We start from the raw sequence: 22805 nt of genomic DNA on the forward strand, positions 1-22805 counted from the left end.
GCCAGAAACGTCTTCAAAATATTGTTAAAATTTTATTACTTATTTAATTTAAAATAACTTATATTTAAAATGATGAAAAACACAAACTGAAATCTACAAATAAAAGGAAAACAAAAAAAACAAAAAAAAAGCTTCATTTCAATTTCACAATTTGCCCAAATGCGAAACTCTCAACTCTAGTAAAAAAAAATTCCCCATAAAGAGTAAATCACTTCAAAATTGGATAAAACTTAAGCATGTTTGCACTTTCCCTCTTTAAATTTAAGTTATGTAAAAAAAAAAATAAAAAAAATAATGTCAAAACAAACTTTTTCTGATGCGTTTCACAGAAATATAAATGTTTCACTTTATGACAGAAACAGTTTTACCGACTGACTGTTCAACTGAAATAAAAAGAAAGTTGTCTTTCTTTTGAAACTGATAAAAACTCAACCAAATCCCACTAACAACATTTACTTAATTAATTTTAATATTACTTTTAATAAGTGATTTTGTCAGTTTTTATCGTTTCCGTAAAAGTTCTCTCTGATTCTGCGTGTGACCCGTTTCACTGAATGACATTTTAATTATTTAAACCTGTAATGTTCTTTCACATTTGGTTTCTTCTTCCAAATGTTTATTGGTAAAACTGAAGTGATATCTGAAGTGAGAGCCATAAATGTTGCTTCATATATTTGATGTGTTCGGTTTCTTTAAATGTACAAAGAGGTGAGTAAAAATAAAGCCTGTCCAGCGTGTGTCCAACCTTTGACTGGTCGTGTCGTTATAATCTGATCGTTTATTGTCGTTTATCTCTGAAAACATCGCACATTATTTGTTTTCATGACAGATTCACAGAGACGAGACGAGGAGCAGCTCAGAGGAATCACACACACACACACACATGAACTGAAACTGAAGAGTCTGGACTACATCTCCCATAATCCCTCTCTCCTCTCTTACCTCATCTCTCGCTCCTCGTGTTGGGCGATGAGGTTGCTGTAGAAGTTCTCCAGCGTCACTTTGGCCATGTTGACGCGTTCCTTGGTGTGGTTGCTCATGGGGGGGCAGGGGCTCTGGCCCGGCATTGCCATGCTTTATCTGAAAACACACAGAGGGGGGCAGAGGTCAGAGGTCAGCGGGGGGGCAGAAGTATCGGAAATCAGTGAAGAATCCCTCCGTCGTCCAGGTAGAATCCACAGCGAGGAGAAAATTCAGTTTGTCGACTGCTGCAAAACGTCTTCAACCAAACTAACTTTTGTTCAGTCGACAAACTGAATTTTCTCCTCGACATCAGAAATCAGATAATAATCGATAATAAAAACAACGATATATAAATCCCTCGATACGATATTTTCACCAAACACATCTCAGGGTTTGACGTTTATGGAGATGTTTAGAACAAAAGAAACAAAAACTGGCACAAAGTTCAGCCTCAGGAGAAATAAACTAAAAGTTTAGTCCTGGTTCAGTCCTGGTTCAGTCCTGGTTCAGTCCTGGTTCAGTCCTGGTTCAGTCCTGGTTCAGTCCTGGTTCAGTCCTGGTTCAGGCCTCACTTAATCCTTGTTTAGTCTTGGTTTAGACCTGGTTCAGTCCTGGTTCAGTCCTGGTTCAGTCCTGGTTCAGTCCTGTTTCAGGCTCACTTAACCAGGACTGAACTAGGACTAAGCTAGGACTATTGTTTCAGTCTTAATTAGGGACGGGCATTCGATGAAATTTTCTTAATCGATCGTCGGGAGAATTAACGATCGATTATCGATTAATCATTAACGTTTTTATATTAAAATGATCATCATTATTATGACTATCTGCACTAATCTGCATAAATAAACTCAACTTTACGACATATAAACATAACGACTCTAGATCCACATCAGCTGTTTGACATTATAATGTGTTTAATTCAGTTTTGTTCAAATCTCACAGAAACAAAACTTAAAACCACATCACTAATTTACATAAACTAAGTGAAGATAAAACTCCAGCTCTTGTGTCGCTGATGTGGTTCAACTTCTGTTAGATTAAAAGACATGACTCAGGTGAATACAGGTCAGTGTGACCAGATTTGTGTTTGTCAAAACCAGGACAGCGTACGGGGGGAGGGGGGCGGGGCCTCGTCATCCACATTGAGCGACTCTCACCTGGAAAAACTTTTTCCCACTGGACACAGAAACATATGTGCTGCTTTATCCACTGTGCACATGGACTCACACTTGTCCCAACGCAACGGAAAGTGTGGAATTTCTTCTACAAATCCTGGTTAAATCCACATTTGTGCTTCGGTTCGTTACAGACTGACCCACTGTTTGTGTCTCGCTCCTTCTGATGCAGAGACACATGTACACACCTGTTTGGTCACGACACACAAACATACATTCAGTTTGTCCATTAAAATGAACGTAATCGATGAAATTCTTAATGATCAATTATCGATTAATCGATTAATCATGCCCATCCCTAGTCTTAATTGATACTACATACTTTTTTTGGTCCTGGTTTAGTCCTAGTCTTAGTCCTGGTCCAGTCTGGTCCCAAACACAAAGGCTCAGTCCACTTCTCCAAACTTCTGCCTCTGCTCGACTCTTATGAAATAAAAGCCGCGGTTTTGTCTGAAAAAGGGAAGGAACTGACTGTAACCGATTTAGAAACACCAACTGTACAAGAGAACTCATCCCACCGCCCAAACAACCCGACACAACTCTGAAAAACATTTAACAATTAACTCTGGAAAAACTGTTTAGAATCAACTCTGTATGACACAAAATCCAGAACGAGACAGAACAGCAGGAGAAAGTTCCCTTATCTTTTTATCTGACATATTTTAATGAAATACAGCGTTAACAGTTTCCTAAAAGTCATTCAGAATAATTTTCTGAACAGATTCTGTGGCTTCCCAAGTTTCTTGTGTTGTGCTGTTTATAAATGATGTTCATGGCAGATGAGGAAATAATTCATATTTCTTCATATTTCTTCCCAAATCAACAGTTACAGATGCTCTTGGACAGACATGTCAAACTCAGGCCCAGGGGCCAAATTTGGCCCCCAGTATAATTATATTTGGCCCATGAGATCAAATCAAATCTGCATCAGAGCCGCCGCCGGCTACAGTTCATAATGCATCAGTTTATACAGCGCTTTTCTGGAAAAAGACACTTTACAGAGAATTATTCTTTTACTCCAGACCCAGTGGTGTAAACTACTACTGTAGCCACAGCCGCCCTGGGGCAGACTGACGGAAGTGAGGCTGCCAATCTGCACCATCGGTCCCTCCGACAACCATCATATACACACACACACCACTTTCAGACTAGGCAATGAGGGTGAAGTGTCTTGCCTAAGGACACAATGGTGCCTCCTGTGGCTCCTGATTTACCCAGAGTCTCCGTCCAAGTCCAGACCCGGACCTGCTGAGCCTGAGATCTGACAGGATCAGGCTTTGACTATAGAGACATGATTTATTTAAAATGTTAATTTTATTTTCTGTTTGTTCTGGATTCAATGTTTAAGCAAAACTATTATTAAATATTTATATTAATAAGAAAAGGTTTAACATTACAGATCTCGAAAGAAAACATGCAGATGGTGTTGGAATTTTGCAATAAATATTTAGTTTGACCCATGACTTCGTCCCAGTTTTTAATTGTGGCCTCTGTGAGTTTGAGTTTGCCTCTCCTGATCTAGGACATGGGGAACAAAACACAATGATTTAAAATACGATTTCAGTGAGGATTTTCAAATGAGGATTATATTGATATTACAAAATGAAAAAACATGTGCCGCTTTGGGAAGATCCATAAAATGACATACTGTAAAAAAAAAATATAATAATCGCTGGGTTTCAATGAACCACTGGGTCTCCTTTAAACGATGTGCGCAGGTGAATATTTTGATAAATAACTGCTGGTTCCAAATCAACACTGAGTCTAATAGAGTCGCTGCGGCTGCGGCCGAGGAGCTGCTCAAACTCCCACTAACTGTGGTGAAGTGGAGGAAAGTCCAGGGACGAGACGGCGGGAGTCAAGCCCACAAGGTCCACAAAAGAGTCACCAGCCCATCGTATAAAAGAGTTTGTATAAAAGAATCTGTATAAAAAAACACTGTATAAAAGAATATGTATAAAAGAATATGTATAAAAGAATATGTATAAAAAAACATCATATAAAAGAAATTGTATAAAAAACATTGTATAAAAGAATTTGTATAAAAAACATTGTATAAAAGAATTTGTATAAAAAACATCGTATAAAAGAATTTGTATAAAAATTGCGTAAAAGAATTTGTATAAAGAATTTGTATAAAAAAAATCTTATAAAAGAATTTGTATAAAAAACATCGTATAAAAGAATTTGTATAAAAGAATTTGTATAAAAAACATCGTATAAAGAATTTGTATAAAAGAATTTGTATAAAAGAATTTGTATAAAAAACATTGTATAAAAGAATTTGTATAAAAAACATTGTATAAAAGAATTTGTATAAAAGAATTTGTATTAAAAAAATCTTATAAAAGAATTTGTATAAAAAACATTGCGTAAAAGAATTTGTATAAAAGAATTTGTATAAAAAACATCGTATAAAAGAATTTGTATAAAAGAATTTGTATAAAAGAATTTGTATAAAAGAATTTGTATAAAAAACATCGTATGAAAGAATTTGTATAAAAAACATTGCGTAAAAGAATTGTATAAAAAATTTGTATAAAAACATCGTATAAAAAATTTGTATAAAAGAATTTGTATAAAAAACATCGTATAAAATAATTTGTATAAAAGAATTTGTATAAAAGAATTTGTATAAAAGAATTTGTATAAAAGTATAAAAGAATTTGTATAAAAAATTTGTATAAAAAATCGTATAAAAGAATTTGTATAAAAAACATCGTATGAAAGAATTTGTATAAAAACATTGCGTAAAAGAATTTGTATAAAAGAATTTGTATAAAAAACATCGTATAAAAAGAAATTGTATAAAAGAATTGTATAAAAAACATTATATAAAAGAATTTGTATAAAAGAATTAGTATAAAAAGAATTTGTATAAAAAACATTGCGTAAAAGAATTTGTATGAAAGAATTTGTATAAAAAACATTGCGTAAAAGAATTTGTATAAAAGAATTTGTATAAAAAAAATCTTATAAAATCATATGTATAAAAAACATCGTATAAAAGAATTTGTATAAAAGAATTTGTATAAAAAACATCGTATAAAAGAATTTGTATAAAAAAATTTGTATAAAAGAATTTGTATAAAAGAATTTGTATAAAAGAATTTGTATAAAAAAAATCTTATAAAACAATATGTATAAAAAACATCGTATAAAAGAATTTGTATAAAAGAATTTGTATAAAAAACATCGTATAAAAGAATTTGTATAAAAAACATTGCGTAAAAGAATTTGTATAAAAAACATCGTATAAAAGAATTTGTATAAAAGAATTTGTATAAAAGAATTGTATAAAAAAACATCGTATGAAAGAATTTGTATAAAAAACATTGTAAAAGAATTTGTATAAAAATAAAAGAATTTGTATAAAACATCGTATAAAAGAATTTGTATAAAAAACATTGTAAAAGAATTTGTATAAAAAATTTGTATAAAAACATCGTATAAAAGAATTTGTATAAAAGAATTTGTATAAAAAACATCGTATAAAAGAATTTGTATAAAAAACATTGCGTAAAAGAATTTGTATAAAAGAATTTGTATAAAAAACATCATATAAAAGAATTTGTATAAAAGAATTTGTATAAAAGAATTTGTATAAAAAACATCGTATGAAAGAATTTGTATAAAAAACATTGCGTAAAAGAATTTGTATAAAAGAATTTGTATAAAAAACATCGTATAAAAGAATTTGTATAAAAGAATTTGTATAAAAAACATTGTATAAAAGAATTTGTATAAAAGAATTAGTATAAAAGAATTTGTATAAAAGAATTTGTATAAAAAACATTGCGTAAAAGAATTTGTATGAAAGAATTTGTATAAAAAACATTGCGTAAAAGAATTTGTTTAAAAGAATTTGAGGACCATGTTTATCTCGTCTTATCTCATGTTCTAAAGTTGTTCTGTCGTCACACACAGAGCTGCACTTGTGTTTTGTTTGATTCAGACAGTTTGAGTAACTCTTTTATTATGAGTCTGTTTACATCTGCAAACCCCAAACTCTCTGTTCCACCTTGTTGTATCTGGTAGTTTTCAAGATAAAAACTATATTTTACATTTTGTCCAGCAGAGACGCAAATCAAGTCTAAGTTCATATGAAACACAAACATTTTAAGGATTAAAACAGTGAAAATGTCAAATGTGTCGCATAAACAAGTTTCCAACAAGAAAACTGTAGCTGGAACTAAATAATTTTGTAAAATAAACCAAAAAAAAAATCCTTTTGGTGATATATCGATACAGCAGCCCATGATATCGATACTGAATCATCACATTAAACGATTAAATGAAAATCTGGTCACACTAACCAAACCAAAGATGTTCATTTGTTTTTCTCATGTCCTTTAACTTCTCGTGTTATTATTTTTTTTAAGACAATACAGTAAAGTGTAAGTCTGTGCAATAAATTGAATTCCGATTGCGATTTCAATTTGTGTGACAAACGATCTCCAAACTCATTTAATCGAGTTTAAATGAAGCTTAACAAAGTTTATTTTAGGATCTTTTTTAAAAAAAATATAAATAAGTATATTTATTTTATTTTTAAATAGAGACTGTAGAAGAGCTGGACATTTAGTTTATTTTGGAGGTATTTATGTTTTTCTTATGTCTTATTTAATGTTCAAAGTTTATTTAATTCATTTTATGTTTTATACATCACAAAACTGCTCTAAGGTTCAGATTTGTAGACTATATTTATTTTCAATTTGAAAGTTTTGCCTAAATTATCAATAAATGTTTTGGGTTTTTTTGAGAGAACTGTTGATTAAATGCATCACGTAACTAAAAATAATCGACTGAACACTCGTGATTTCAATATTGACCAAAATAATCGTGATAAAGATTTTTTTCAATAATGGAGCAGCTCTAGTAAAAAGTATTTACCTTATTTACATGTTTCTAAACACGTCAACAAAGTAAATATTAGGGCTGGTATCGTTAAGAAGTTGCCGATACGATACAGACCTCGATACAGTGAACTTTTAATTCAATATGATATTTTTCAAAACGATTTGATACAGTTCAATAAAAAATAATGGGTAAATCATTAAAACGATATAAACCTCACGGTACGATATTTATTGTGATATTTTAAAGAGGACAGGACACTTTATTTACTTTTAAAATACCTTGACAAGATTTTGGTGCAAATTATTTCCGTCATAATCTCAAGAATTCAAGTAAAAACATATTTTTTCATGTTGTCTGCGCTGAAATGAATCGTGGGAAATGTAGTTCCCCTTGGTCATAAACTTGCTTCTATAAAACCATGAATTTAAGTAAAGCAGTTTATTGTGACGGTCCACGATATTACTGTGAGACTTCACAATATTTTGGTTATTTTTAAATCCCTATAACTTGTGCGTGATACTAAAAGTCTTTGTTAAATCACTTCCTGTGCAAAGTGAATATGAAACACAAACCTTAAAATAATCAGAACAGCGAAAATGTCAAATGTGTCGCATAAACAAGTTTCCTTCCTCTGAACAAACAACAAAACCGGAGCTGGAACTAAATGATTTAATAAAATAAACCAAAAAATACTCGATACAGCAGCTCACGATATCGATACTGCATCATCACATTAAAACGATACGATATATTGATATTTCGACTGATATTTCTTCAACAAGGTAAAATACACTTTACTGTTTTGGCTTTAAAACAGAAGAAGAACAAGGAGTTAATGTTCACCCTGATCTCGCTGTTGATGCTGTTGTTCCGTAAAACTCGTGAAAGAATGTTCGCCTCGCACATCGATGACTGGAGACGGGTGAGGAGACGGAGCAGCTCAAGAACATGGAGACTGTTTGCTCACAAAGAGTGGAGGATCTTTCTTCTACATCTTTTTTTATTTTATTTATTTATTTTTATTTATAATTTGTCAAATTTAAGGGATTGGATACCCAGCACATCCACAATAAGACAGACTTAACTAAACACGCATACAAAAAAAATAATAATAATAATAATTATAATAAAAATAAATAAAATACATAAATAAGTAAATAAAAAAAATAAAAAAAATTTAATAAAATAATAATAATAATACAAATAATGATAATGATAAAAATACCAAAAAAAAAACATCTTAAGATTCATTGTATACATATAGATTATTTTATAGTTGGGTTAAAATATACTATGTCTATATGTATCCAGATATTCTTCTTACTTTTCTATTATTATTCTATGATTGTTGTATGATGATTAGTATTTCATTATTATTATTTTTATTATTATTACACTATATGTTGATTGTCTTTGTTTTTTGAATTATGGTGGTTTTGGGTGCACTGTTTCTTTACAACCCGTCACCCTTGGGTGCTTGCCACATCCTATTTAAGACGGCCACCTGAGCCTAGTGCTGAAATGTTGCATGGTTTGTCCTAATAAATTTCACTATTTGCAAGTAAGACGGTGTTTTGACAAACACAAATCTGGTCACACTGACCTGTATTCACCTGAGTCATGTCTTTTAATCCAACACAAGTTGAACCACATCAGCGACACAAGAGCTGGAGTTTTATCTTCACTTAGTTTATGTAAATTAGTGATGTGGTTTTAACTTTTGTTTCTGTGAGATTTGAACAAAACTGAATTAAACACATTATAATGTCAAACAGCTGATGTGGATCTAGAGTCGTTATGTTTATATGTCGTAAAGTTGAATTTATTTATGCAGATTAGTGCAGATAGTAATAATAATGATGATCATTTTAATATAAAAACGTTAATGATTAATCGAAACTTGATCGTTAATTCTCCTGACAATCGATTAAGAAAATTTTATCGAATGCCCGTCACTAGTGAGAACAGAAATGCACAGAATCACATCTTGTTACAAACTCAACCGTCTGACGAGAATTCAAGTGGAAACTCCAGATATAAACCAGTAAAATGGGACCAATAGATTCCGGTTTATGCTGGAGAAACTGTGGCGTGGTCAATGCCAACCATACACACATCTATTTTGGCATTGTCCTAAACTGGATTTGTTTTGAAGGGAAGTTTGTGATGCCCTTAAAGTTATTTTTAATCAACATATCCTATCTACCCTAGTTGTAGCAGAACTATACTTCACCCTTTAGGAGCGTTACCTGCAAGTATCGGCGCACGAGATGAAAAACACCTTTTAAATATTTTACTTACAGCTGCTTTAAAATGTAAAACCATCAGAAGCTCAAACCAGATCCTCGCTCTTTTAACATACGGATTCAGAAAGTTTGAGATATATACTGAATGGAGCAGATAACCTGTTCTTTAAGGATTCAAAAACCTATTTTTATTCAGCGCTGGAAAACTGTTTTGCCTATGCTAATACGGTAGAAATGACATGGAGCTTCTTTTATAACTGATCTGGTCTCTGATACATAAAGAGTTGACGTTTAATCACGTCATTATTACCCTGTCGCTTGCTTGTTTCTTTTTTTATATTGTTTAAAAAAATTGAAAGGATTTATGTGCACAAAAAGTAATAAAAAAAAACAACTTAAATGTTTGCATTCATTTTAAATCATCGTATTATTGCAGAAACATTAAGTAAAAAAAACCAAAACAACAGAATTCTTTTTGTTCTGGCCATATTAATTCACAGTAAGATCTTGTCAAAACATTTAAAAAGGAAAGACTTACATATCTACAACTCTATAAATACTCATATATAAGTATACTATGATGTTTTAAGCACAATTTAGTTTAAAATTCATATAAACTGCAAAAATCGAAGCTATATTTGGTACTGTTGGTTATGACTTGGACTTCTGTTACTCGAGACTCGACTTGGACTTGCCTGTATTTGACTCGGACTTGAGGTCAAAGACTTGAAACTTGCAAAACAACAACTTGGTCCCACCTCTGCCTTTTACCAAACGACTAAAAGACCTCACCCGCCTCGTGTCTGTGGCTCCTCTGGTCCGTCAGGTGCGTAAACCCGGAGCAGATGGAGCGGGGATTGGGGCTGGAGGATGGAGGGGCTCAGGTAAAGCGGATCCACGCTCGGCTCGGGCTGATCACAACTCAGCTCTACGCACTTTCTTCCGCCCTACAACGCGAGAAAGTTTGTCCTGAACCGTTACAACAAAAGCTTTTCAACTCCTCGCGGGTTTAAAGTCGCTCTCCGCCGCGCGTAAAAGTGATCCAAACTCACTTTCCGACGCGACGGTTCAACAAAAAACACACTAGATCAGATTAAAACAGCTGACCTGCCCGGAACTACACTTGATCTGTGCGGGGTAAGGTGAAGCTCTCGAAGTTCACTCCCCCGAAGTTTGACTCCAGGAGCGAAACATTTTCCACTTCCTCTCGCGCAAAATAAAAGGCGCTTGGCGGAGCTCGGTGGCGCGTCCCGTTTCCAGAGCAGAACCCGGGTTTATTTTGACATGAGCGGGCGGAACAGACTCACCAGAGCCGCGCCTCGGGACACCTCCAGCCAGGCTAAGGTAAAAAACGAGCTAATCCAGGCTAGCTGCGGGGCTTTAAACTCCTCCGCTCCGGGGAAACGCGCGTCACGGAGCCCCGGCGCGCACACGGAGGGGGGCACGGCGCGGCCCCGGCGTGTCCCGGACGCGTGTTGGGGCCCCGATCCGGACTTTAGGAGCTTGTTTGTGGCTTGTTTGTGGCTTGTTGGTGCTGGGTTAGCTTACCTCTGTCGACGCTGCGGGGGCTGCTGGTTCTTCTTCTGCCGCGGATCCGGAGCTGAGACTCGGGGAGGCGCGGCGCGTACGGCCCCCAGCGGCCACTGCGCGCACTGCTCCGAGGCGCAATGATAAAGCTTCACAAAGTTTATGTTGAGATTTTTAAAATATAAATAAGCATATTTATTTTATTTTTAAATATAGAGATTGTAGAAGAGTTTAGAATTTATTTTGGAGACATTTATGTTTTTCTGCCTTATTTCATGTTCAGTGTTTATTTTATTCATTTTATACGTCGCAAAACTGCTCTAAGGTTCAGATTTTTTGCTGATATTTATTTTCAATTTGAAAGTTTTGCCTAAATTATCAATAACAGTGTTTTGTTTTGTTTTTTTGAGAGAGAACTGTTGATTAAATGCATCACGTAACTAAAAAATAATCGTTTGAATAATTGTGATTTCAATATCGACCAAAATAATCGTGATCATGATTTTTTTCAATAATGGAGCAGCTCTAGTAAAAAGTATTTACTTTATTGACATGTTTCTAAACACGTCAACAAAGTAAATATTAGGGCTGGTATCGTTAAGAAGTTGCCGATACGATACACATCTTGATACAGTGAACTTTTGATTCGATACGATATTTTCAAATCAATTTGATACGGTTCTGTAAAAAATAATGTGTAAATCATTAAAACGATATAAACCTCACGGTACGATATTTATTGTGATATTCTGAAGAGGCCGATATAATTGTAGATGTGACACTTTATTTGTTTTTAAAATCCCTTGACAAGATTTTGGTGTGAATTATTTCCGTCATAATCCCAAGAATTCAAGTAAAAACATATTTCTTCATGTCTGCGCTGAAATGAAGGCGAAACTGTGGTTTTACGCAGATATATTTATTTATATATTAGGCTGGTTCATCAAACATGATAAAAAATAAAGTTTCAGATCATCTCGATTAGATCCTGCGTCAGGTTTGAGCTCCAAACGATGATTTAGGAGGAAATGTGGAAGAAAATTGAGATGTTTTAGAAGCTTCTGGATGAAGTTGTGAAGCTCCTGCAGATGATTTGTTTTTTCTTTCAGAAGCTTCACAGTCTGAACATTCAGTCTGAACAGTTTTGGGCGACGTCTTTGGTCCCTGAGAAGAAACTGACGCTTCACGATCTGATGGAAAAGGTTCAGAAGGTTCAGAGGTTCAGAGGTTCAGAGGTTCAGAGGTTCCACCAAAGCCACGAGACAAAGACCTTCATCCAGCAGATCATGAAGAGAAGAAGATCAGGGAGTTTGAGGAGTTTCTTCTTCTTCTGGGCTGATGATGATGAGACTGAAGCTGCTCAAACTGAGCTTCAGGAAAAATGTCCAGGATGTTTCTGACACTTTCAAATCTTGAATAAGCTTAAAATCTTGAAGATTATTCAAGATTTGAATTGTAGAACAAAGACTGAAGATCAGAAACAGGATCTACTGCAGGAGTCTCACACACACACACACACACACACACACACACACACACACACACACACACACACACACACACACACACACACACACACACACACACACACACACACACACACACACACACACACACACACACACACACACACACACACACACACACGAGCAGCTTTAGTGACACCAACAAACACACAGAGGAGATGGACTTTACAAGAAACTTTTATGAACTTTCCAAGTCATTTTTATGTAAGTTTCAGTTTGTGTTTGAAGAATAAAATGGCAAATTATTGAAATACTCCTGATTTATTTGGTTCTATGTTCTAGTTTAGGTTGTAGGAACATTTTCAAGTGTCTTAAACAAACTCTAAATATTAATTTGCATAAAATTTGGACCCAAATATTTTGGCCAGATGTGGAACCAAATGCTGATCTAGAAAATCTAAAACAATGTTTTGTTCCATGTTAATGATTATGTAGTTTTAAATGTGGGTAATAACTGCAGCACGGGACATTCTTAATGTACAGAAGGATCCTTCTCCTCCAGACGTTAACAGACGGACAATTTGATGAAAATAGTTTCATATGAGAAATTACTGGCTCTGTTCAATGATAATAAAGACATTTTATGTAAAATCTTGGGCAGCTGTTTTTGGTTGAAGAAGCCTGTGACAGGTTTGACTCAGTTTAGTCAAGATCAATATTTTTGCAAAGATTTGTTTTCCTAAAGTGAACTTTTTATTTAACAGCAAAAACTGGAGGGTTCAAATTTCAGAGTTGTTTTTAACACAAAAAGTGTTACTTTAACTCTTTGAGAGTTAAATGTGGGTTGAAGTTGGGGTGATTTACCAGAGTTGATTTGGCTGAAGTTAATTCAACTTCCCTTAGTGTTATTTTGGCTCCTCCCACCTCTTCAAACTCCCACCAGAGTAGAACCAGTTTGAACCAGTTTTGTTCATAATTTCATCTTAAATTAACTCAAATAAAGTGTAAAAATAAAACTCCTCTGTGTGTTGTTGAGTTAAATCAGGATAACTCTACAAAGTGTTATCTGTTTACTCTCTAAACGTTCATTTAACTCTGGATTTGGGTTAAACAGGAACTTTGGTCCAGTTTTACTTCATGAACATTTACACAAATGTTAAATTAACTCTAGAACAGAGTGACTCAGATAAACACTGAGAAAATGTTCAAATCGACTCTCACAGAATCAATTTTAACACTGCACTTTTTACTCTGGAGTCTTATTTGTATTTGTAAATTGAGTTGAGAGTCACAGAGGATTGTCACTTTGACGGTTTTATTTTATTTTAAGATTTATTTTTGCTTTAACTTCTTAAATTATATCATCCCTTCAGCCCCAAGTAATAAATAAATAAAAACCTGAATTACAAAACAGAAAAAAAAAAAAAAGACAAAACAGGATCAGTGGATTGAAAATAAACACTTTATATAAATTTAAAAGTTTCCCCATCGAGCCTCAAACCCCACAGAATCACATTTCAGAATCACATTTAAATTACGACGAGTCCGTTTGTAATAAAATAAAATAAAATTCTACTGTTTCAAGAAATGTACCTGTGATTTCACCGCACCAAAAAACAAAAAAAAAAACAGCAGATCAATAAATAAAGATCGTCCGTCGAATCAGTCGCGTAAAGAAATAAAACTTGAATTAAACGCACACAAACAAACAAACAAACAAACAAACAAACAAACTTTACAAACTCAGCAGTTCTTAGTTGGTGTGTGAAATGTCGTCCGGACTGCAGCCCCACAGGTTCACATTAGCAGCCGCCGTACACTCATTTACACTTAAAAAACGTTTTTAAATAAAAAGCTGCACTGCGGAACTTTTCTGCTCCGTTTCCGTGGAGATGTCATCGCTTTTTTTCCTGGAATGTTCCGCGGTACGACGTTAAAACTCATCTGTCCGTCGCGGCGTCCGTTCAGTTCGGGCGTTTCCGTTGCTCGGAAATACAATAACGACATCTCCATGGAGACGAGGGAAAAGTTACGCAATGCAGCTTTAAAACACCTAAAAACCATTCCTATGTCCTCGTAAAGAAGTACTTTGAATTCTGAGTACTGTAAACTACTCCAGGGGGGTACTCTTGTGTAGGTATTTGTACACAGGTCCTCTCAGGTAGAGTCATTCCTGTAAGTACTACTGAAGTACTTTGGAGTACGTGCCCTGGTCCAGCTGAAGTACTCCAGGGTGGGTACTTGTACTGTATGTATGTGGGTACTCTTGGGTAAGTACTTGTATGTGGGTACTCTTGGATCAGGTCTCTTGTGGAGGTACTCGGACGCAAGTACTTTAGCCAGACCAGAGCACCTACTCCAAAGTACTCATGGGTAAGTACTCATATGTAGATACTTTTGGGTAAGTACTTCTATGTATGTAGGTACTCTTGGGTCGGGTCTCTTGTGGAGGTACTATGATACAAGTACTTTGGAGTAGGTGGCCCTGGTCTAGTTAAAGTACTCTTGGGTAGGTACTTGTATGTGGGTACTCTTCGGTGAGTACTTGTATGTATTTATTCTTCGGTTGAGTTTCTTTTGGAGGTACTCGGATGCAAGTACTTTTCGAGTAGGTGCCCTGGTCTAGCTGAAATATTCGTGAGTAAGTACTTGTATGTAGGTACTCTAGGGTAAGTACTTATATGTAAGCACTCTTGGTCCTACTCCAAAGTGCTTGTGGATAGGTACTTATCTGTAGGTACTCTTGGGTCGGGTCTCTTGAGGGTACTTAGAAGCAAATACTTTGGAGTATGTGCCCTGGTCTAGCAGAAGTACTGTTGGGTAGGTACTCTTGTAGAAGTTTGAATGTAGGTACTCTTGGGTCAGATCTCTTGTGGAGGTACTCAGATGCAAGTACTTTAGCCGGACCAAGGCACCTACTGCAGAGTACTCGTGGACAGGTACTTGCATGTAGGTACTCTTGGGTCGGTACTTGTATATAGGTACTCTTCGGTCGGGTTTCTTTTGGAGGTACTCGGATGCAAGTACTTTTCAAGTAGGAGCCCTGGTCTAGCTGAAGTACTCTTGGCTAGGTACTTGTATGTATGTTGGTACTCCTGGGTCGGGTCTCTTGTGGAAGTACTACGAAGAAAGTACTTTTAGAGTAAGTGCCCTGATCTAGCTAAAGTACTCATGGGTGGGTACTTGTATGTAGGTACTCTTTGGGTTGGGTTTCTTGTGGAGGTACTCAGAAGCAAGTACTATTGAGTCCTGGTCTAGCTGAAGTACTCTTGGGGAAGTACTTCTATGCAGGTACTCTTGGTCAGGTCTCTTGTGGAGTTACTACGATCCAAGTACTTTGGACTAGGTGCTCTGGTCTAGCTGAAGTAACCTTGGGTAGGTACTTATATGTGGATACTCTTGGGTAAGTACTTGTATGTGGGTACTCTTGGTTGGGTCTCTTGTGGAGATACTTGGAAGAAAGTACAGGGTGTCCCAAAAAATCTGACATCAGGCCAATAATTTTGGCAATTCCTGTTGAAATAACCTCAAATTTTCTAACATTTTTCTTAAATTTTAATTTTTGTTCTGTTTTCAGGTTGAGCCGTTCACTCACGAAAAGAATCTGGTACCAACATCAACGTCAGAAGAGAAGGTTGAGCAAGTTCGTGAAAAACTCTCGCGAAGCTCCAAAAAGTCCGTTCGAAACCCAGATTCCTCAAGTGACGGTTTGGCGTTTCTTCAAGTTTCTGGAGCAAGTCGACACAGAATTCTTGACGTTTTCATGTCTTGTCGTCTGATTTTAAAACTTGAAGGAGCTGCATTTCCAGTTGTTTCCTTGGGATTCGCCAAACCGTCATTCGCCGCACAGTTTAAGTAACTTGCTCCAGAAACTTGAAAAAACGCCAAACCGTCATTCGAGCAATCTGGGTTTCCAAACTTTTCACAAACTTGCTCGACCTTCTCTTCTGATGTTCATGATGGTCCAACAGATCCTTCAGCCCTTTAGTCCAAGACGAAAAATGACTTCTGTTTGGGAGCGAACGAACTCCACCTCAAAACAAAACAAAAATAAAACATCCTGATCCGTTTCTAAAGATTCTCTGAAAATTTGAGGTGTTTTCAACAAGAATCGCCAAAATTACTGTCTTTCGAGATTATGTCAAATTTTTGGAACACCCTGTAATCTGGAGTAGGTGCCCCAGTCTGGCTAAAGTACTCTTGGGTAGGTACTTGTATGTAGGTACTCTTGGGTAAGTACTTGTATGTGGGTACTCTTGGGTAGGTACTTGTATGTAGGTACTCTTGGGTAGTACTTGTATGTGGGGTACTCTTGGTCGGGTCTCTAGTAGAGGTACTCTGAAGCGAGTACAGGGTGTCCCAAAAAATGTGACATCATTTTGAAGGCCAGTCATTTGGGCAATTCTTGTTGAAATAACCTAAAATTTAAAAAAAAATCTCTTTTTTTTGTGTTTTTGTTCTGTTTTTAGGTTGAGCCGTTCACTCCCAAACAGAAGTCATTTTGCGTCTTGGACTAAAGGGCTGAAGGATCTGTTGATCATGAACATCAGAAGAGAAGGTCGAGCAAGTTTGTGAAAAGTTTGGAAACCCAGGTTGATCAAATGACGGTTTGGCGTTTTTTTTCCAAGTTTCTGGAGCAAGTCGACACAGAATTCTTGACGTTTTCATGTCTTGTCGTCTAATTTTAAAACTTGAAGAAGCTGCAGACGGTTTCGTTTCCAATCTCAGCAGTTCTTAGTTGGTGTGTGAAATGTCGTCCGGACTGCAGCCCCACAGGTTCACATTAGCAGCCGCCGTACACTCATTTACACTTAAAAAACTTAAAAAAAAAAAAGCTGCACTGCGGAACTTTTCTGCTCCGTTTCCGTGGAGATGTCATTGCTTTTTTTCCTGGAATGTTCCGTGGTACGATGTTAAAACTCATCTGTCCGTTCAGTTCGGGCGTTTCCGTTGCTCGAAAATACAATAACGACATCTCCATGGAGACGAGGGAAAAGTTACGCAATGCAGCTTTAAAACACCTAAAAACAGTGCAATAAAATCATTCCTATGGCCACGTAAAGAAGTACTTTGAATTCTGAGTACTGTAAACTACTCCATGGGGGTACTCTTGTGTAGGTATTTGTACACAGGTCTTCTCAGGTAGAGTCATTCCCGTAAGTACTACTGAAGTACTTTTTTCAAGTTTCTGGAGCGAGTCGACACAGAATTCTTGACGTTTTCGTGTCTTGTCTAATTTTAAAACTTGAAGAAGCTGCAGACGGTTTCATTTCCAATCATTTCCTCAGAATTCGGAAAATTTGAGATTATTTCAACAAAAATCGCCAAAATTACAGTCCTGCGAAATGTCAAATTTGTGGGACACCCTGTACTTCGGAGCAGGTGCCCTGGTCTGGATAAAGTACTCGTGGTTAGGTACTCATTTGTAGGAAGTCTTGGGTACTTCTGTTGTGTAGGTGGTCTTATACAGGTACTCCTGGATGGTTTCCTTGACTCGGTGCACATAAATAGACATCTGTTTGGTAGTTGCCCTCGTGTAGGTACTCTCAGATAGGTTCTCGTTTGTAGGTACCTCTGAGTAGATGCACATACGTAGGCCCTCACGTAGGTAGAGTTCCTCGTGTAGGTAAATTCCCTTGGTCTAGGTACTCGTATGTAGGAGGTGCCGTACGTTACTCTTGGGTAGGTACTCTCGGTTTAGGTACCCTTCTCTAAGTACCCTCGTGTAGGTACCCTTGTTTGGGTAGGGGTCCTTGTGTCCCTCTTCGGTAAGTGCCCTCACATTGGTACTTTTGGATAAGTTCTCTGGCGTAGGCACTTGTAGGTACTCTCCTGTAGGTAGGTACTCTTGTTCGGGTACCCTCCTGTGTCCGTGGGAGGAGACTCTAGTGCTTTCTGGCCTTGTCCCGTTTCCTTTTCTCGTGGAATTCCAGGATTTTACTGTGGAAAACTCCTGAGGACAAACAGACAAAGACAAAACATTCAGAATCTTTTTATTTAAGAGTTAAAACGTTCAATATTTTTGTGAATCCGTGTGTCGTTCGTTTTTCAATATAAAACCAAAAATAAGAAAACAAAAAAAAAAACAACAATTTTCTTCATTATTTGACTCCAAAACCAAAATGAAAAAAAACAGATAATGATTCGTTTTTTTCAGTTTTCAATTTTGTGTTTAAATGAAAAATGGAAAAAACAGATAACGACCGTTTCCCGTTTACGTGACTTCAGTGACTGTGATGCCGAACTGAACCAGGACTGATCCAGGTCCGGGACAAGACCGGGACTGAGACCGAGACCGAGACCGGCACCGAGACCGAGACCGGCACCGAGACCGGCACCGAGACCTGGACCAGAGCGGGACCAGAGCGGGACTGAGACCGGGACTGAGACCGGGACTGAGACCGGGACTGAGACCGGGACTGAGACCAGGACTAGAGCGGGACCAGAGCGGCACCGAGACCGGCACCGAGACCGGCACCGAGACCGGCACCGAGACCGGCACCGAGACCGAGACCGAGACCGGGACCGAGACCGGGACTGACTGCGAGCTTTGACCCCAAGCCTTCGCAGTGTCCGAGCCTCAGCTTCGAGCTCCGGCCCTGCTGTGGGCTCTGAGCCTCCGGTCTGGTCCTGGTCTGGTCCCGGTCTGGTCTCGGTCTGATCCTGGTCTGGTCTCGGTCTGGTCTCGGTCCCGGTCTGGTCTCGGTCTGGTCTCAGTCTAGTCCCGGTCTAGTCCCGGTCTGGTCTCGGTCTGGTCTCGGGGTCTCGGTCCCGCTCTGGTCCCGGTTCCATTATTCATTTAAAAACAAAATCAAAAACTGAAAAAATGATCATTATCCATTTTTTCATTTTGGTTTTGGAGACAAATAATGAAGAAAACTGTTGTTTTTTCATTTTCTTATTTTTGGTTTTATATTGAAAAACAAATGAACAAACGATACGTGGATTTTTGTGTTTTAGGAGTTTGTAACTTGTCGAGAAAGAGTTTAAATACACTCACTTTTGCATCTTTTATAGTTAGACGCAATATTTGACTTCTCTGTAAATCTGCTGCGGTTCTTTTAATACCTCAGTGGTTTCGTGACGTCTTTGGATTTCTTAAATTAGAAAAGTTTAATATTGCGACTAAAGGAAATGAAGAAAAATTGCAAATCATTAAAAACTTCTCTCCTCTTTCTCTTCCTCTCGAACTTTTAGATTAGATTTTTCATCATCGTAATGAATATTATTGTCTTTTAATTGTTTGCCATTGTTTAATTTTGATCATATCTGGATTTGAGACTTATTATTAAGACAAATGAAAATAAGAAAACTGTAAAACTGTAAAACTGTAGTATACTGAGTACACTGTGATTCATTCATAAAATATTTGGGTCATTCCAAGCAAAATCTCTGAACGTCTCATTCGACCATCTCAGATTTGACTGAAAAAATTCTAGGAGGTTCACAACAGAAAAAGATAAAGTCCCAGATTTTATTTCCCAACTCCTTATAGTTTTGTGATAAAAAATATTTTGTCGACTCCCCCCTGATCTGTTTTGAGCAGAGTTTTCTGAGGAGACACTTTCAGATTTCTGTATCTAAAAAACTATTTAAGATTCTTCAAATTTTCAAGGGTTAAAGTTTGTCAAATGTTCTTTTACACTTGTGCTTTTGGTTTATCACAAATTTCTGGGGATTGAATTTGTTCTTAAATTCTCCTCTTCAAATGTCAGCGCGTCTTTGAAGGAAAAGTGGAAAGTTCAGTTTCACAGACAGAAGTTTGATATTGAACATAAACCTTCACACACGACACTGTGGACTTTGTATTTTAAACCTGAGCCTCTGTGATGAACGAGCTACAAGAGATGAAGTGTTCAACATGGAACAAAATACATTTGGTGCATTTTTACCAGGTTAGACCAAAAAAAATGAAGCACCACCAACAGAAAATGGACAGTTTTAGAAAAACTAGACGTCTGTTTTTAACAGATCCAAGATTTGTGATGTTCTGTCTTATTTTTGCAAAATGAACTTTTGAAAATGTGGTGTCCACAAACATGCAGAGCACTCATGGACCATGAAGACACTTTCTTAAACTTAACAAAATGTTTCATTTCATTCTTAATAAACCAAACTTGAAGTAGAACTTGTATGTCGTCTTCAGACAGAGTCACATCAGACAGAGCAGAGCTTTTTGGTTTCACAACCCCAGGAAATGTCGATCAGCTGCAGAGTATAAATACATGAAACATACTCCGACATAAGGAGTACCTTGCTGTGGGCCGGGCTGCTGCTGCTCCACCTCCTGGATGAACAGGTCAAACATCTGCGTCTGGATGAACTTCTTCACAAAGTGCCTGATGCTCTTGGACTCGATGGACTTGTAGAAGCCCCTCTTCTCGAACACGCCGCGCTCCCCGGACGAGCCGCGCCTGACGAAGGAGCCGTAGTGACCCACAGTCTTCACGAAGAACTGAAGGAAGGCCTCAGACACCACGCGGTTCAGCTCCTCCACCGCTGAAACACACACAGGGTTTACAGTGACGCGGTTCTTCTGGTGGAGGACAGCACTGACTGTCGTTACTTTGCTTTTGTTTCACTTGTTTCCAAACCCCACACTGCAAAAAAGTTTGACCAAAAGATATAAACCAGGGGTGGGCAACTTTTTAACTCATGGGCCACAAATGGTTCTAAAATTTGACGAAAGGGAGCAGATGGATGGAGGGTTTTTTTTGTAAATCACCTCATAAAACAAAAAAAATAACATGGGATCTGTAGAAAACATGTCCCAGAACTGAAAATCATTACAAAGCATCAACTAAATATCTGTGTTTCAAGTCCCACAGTATTTACAATTTATTAAAATGACTTTTAAAACACTGAAAATCTTTATTATTATTATTATTATTGAAGTTCAGTGGGCCAGATTAAAAAGATTAAAGGGCCGCATATGGTCCCCGGGCCGTAGTTTGCCCACTCCTGGTCTAGAAAATGATTTAAAAGTCGTGAAATGATGTGTCCATGCAGCAAGATCATTTGACTTGACAAGTTCTCTTAAAATAAACGACCTCCAGACGAGAATGAAACACGTCAGAACGAGAATAAATTTGAAAACAAGATGAATAACCTGGTAGAAGTTTTAAAATCTTGGCGCGATCAGAGAAATTTGCCGTCCACTCACTTGAGGCTTGTTTCCGGGGTCTTAACGCGTCCAGGATCTCGGTCTGGATCTTCGGAGGCAGAATGGATTTTTCGTCACCGATCTGCAAAAGGACAAAAGTGAAGTGAGTAAAGACGTCTCCGAGCGTCGGCCACACGTGTCCTGCTCCAGTTTCCTCACCGAGTACGGGAACGTCTCCTTCTTCTCCTCGGACAAATCCACCACCAGCAGCTGAGGACAAACACACACACGCACGATTTTTATTATTTTACTCAAGAGAAAATGCAACACGTGTTTACTGTTTAGGTGTGGTCAAAATATAAAAGACTGCAAAATAAAAGTGATTCATGTACGTTCCAATGATCTTTAATTTTCTGCATTCAAGGAGTCTTTGCTCAGAAAATTCCCGTTTTCCCCCACCCCCCACATCCACCCACCGCTCTTTACTTCTTCGTTTTATTTTGTCTGTAGAATTCAGAAGAACTGAATTCAAAAAATAAGACCGCATCAGATTAAAATCCTGAAGTCTAGAGATCCATTTTGCAGAGTATTTTGTGTCAGACCTAAATATTGCACATGTCTGTTTTACACTTTATTATTTTATTTTGTTGGAGCCTAATCCCAGTTTCATCATTTCTGTCATATTTTCATTTCTGAGATCATTTTTTCCTATTTTTGTTTGATTCAAAATTTACTCAAAACGCAGGATTTTTGGTAATTTCGGTAATTTTTTATGCAAGGCAAAAACTGGAGGGTTAAAATTTCAGGGTAAAATATTTCAGAGTTGTTTTTAACACAAAAAGTGTTATTTTAACCATTTGAAAGTTAAATGTGTGTTGGAGTTGGGGTTATTTGAGTTGATCTGGTTGAAGTTAATTCAACTTCCACCAGTGTTAATTTGGCTCCTCCCACTTCCACTTCAAACTCCCGCCAGAGTAGAACCAGTTTGAACCAGTTTTGTTCATAATTTCATCTTAAATTAACTCAAATAAAGTGTAAAAATAAAACCCCTCTGTGTGTTGTTGAGTTAAATCAGGATAACTCTACAAAGTGTTATCTGTTTACTCTCTAAACGTTCATTTAACTCTGGATTTGGGTTAAACAGGAACTTTGGTCCAGTTTTACTTAATTAACATTTACAAAAAATGTTAAATTAACTCTAGAACAGAGTGACTCAGATCAACACTGAGAAAATGTTCAAATGATTCTGTGAGAGTTTTTGCTGTGTGGTTAACATGATTGTTTGTTGATTATTTGCTTAAAATAATTTGATCTATTTACATTTTCGTTAAGTTAATCCTTACTAATGTTAATCATGAGTTTACCTCAGTAATGTTTATTTTTTGGATTATTTTGTGGTTTGTATTTAAGACGAGTGCAGGTGCATCATGGGAGTGTGGAGTGGAGTTTTTGGATGTTCTTTCAC

General features: G+C 36.8%; 2 protein-coding genes across 9 annotated transcripts in view; both read right to left on the reverse strand.

The window, feature by feature from the left end:
- The window catches only part of stk38a (serine/threonine kinase 38a), a 37828-nt gene extending 26964 nt beyond the window's left edge, over positions 1 to 10864 (reverse strand). For 4 of the 7 annotated variants that reach the window (XM_055165636.1, XM_020919017.2, XM_055165631.1 and 1 more), the window contains exons 1-2: positions 10037 to 10175; positions 943 to 1080 (exon numbers count right to left, since the gene is read on the reverse strand). In XM_055165636.1, coding sequence (XP_055021611.1) covers positions 943 to 1073 — 131 coding nt within the window. In that variant the 5' untranslated portion in view covers positions 1074 to 1080; positions 10037 to 10175. The other 3 variants (XM_055165632.1, XM_055165633.1, XM_055165634.1) reach the window with 3 other exon arrangements.
- A 6200-nt stretch (positions 10865 to 17064) lies between these two features.
- Positions 17065 to 22805, reverse strand: part of LOC110155000 (DENN domain-containing protein 2D) — a 43945-nt gene continuing 38204 nt past the window's right edge. For both annotated transcript variants that reach the window (XM_055165630.1, XM_055165629.1), the window contains exons 11-14: positions 21560 to 21610; positions 21401 to 21482; positions 20491 to 20736; positions 17065 to 18190 (exon numbers count right to left, since the gene is read on the reverse strand). In XM_055165630.1, coding sequence (XP_055021605.1) covers positions 18123 to 18190; positions 20491 to 20736; positions 21401 to 21482; positions 21560 to 21610 — 447 coding nt within the window. In that variant the 3' untranslated portion in view covers positions 17065 to 18122. The remainder of the gene's footprint in view (positions 18191 to 20490; positions 20737 to 21400; positions 21483 to 21559; positions 21611 to 22805) is intronic.

The sequence above is a fragment of the Boleophthalmus pectinirostris genome, unplaced genomic scaffold, assembly GCF_026225935.1.
Source record: "Boleophthalmus pectinirostris isolate CB_2022bp ecotype Guang Dong unplaced genomic scaffold, ASM2622593v1 HiC_scaffold_8, whole genome shotgun sequence".
NCBI classification, from domain to species: Eukaryota; Metazoa; Chordata; class Actinopteri; order Gobiiformes; family Gobiidae; genus Boleophthalmus; species Boleophthalmus pectinirostris.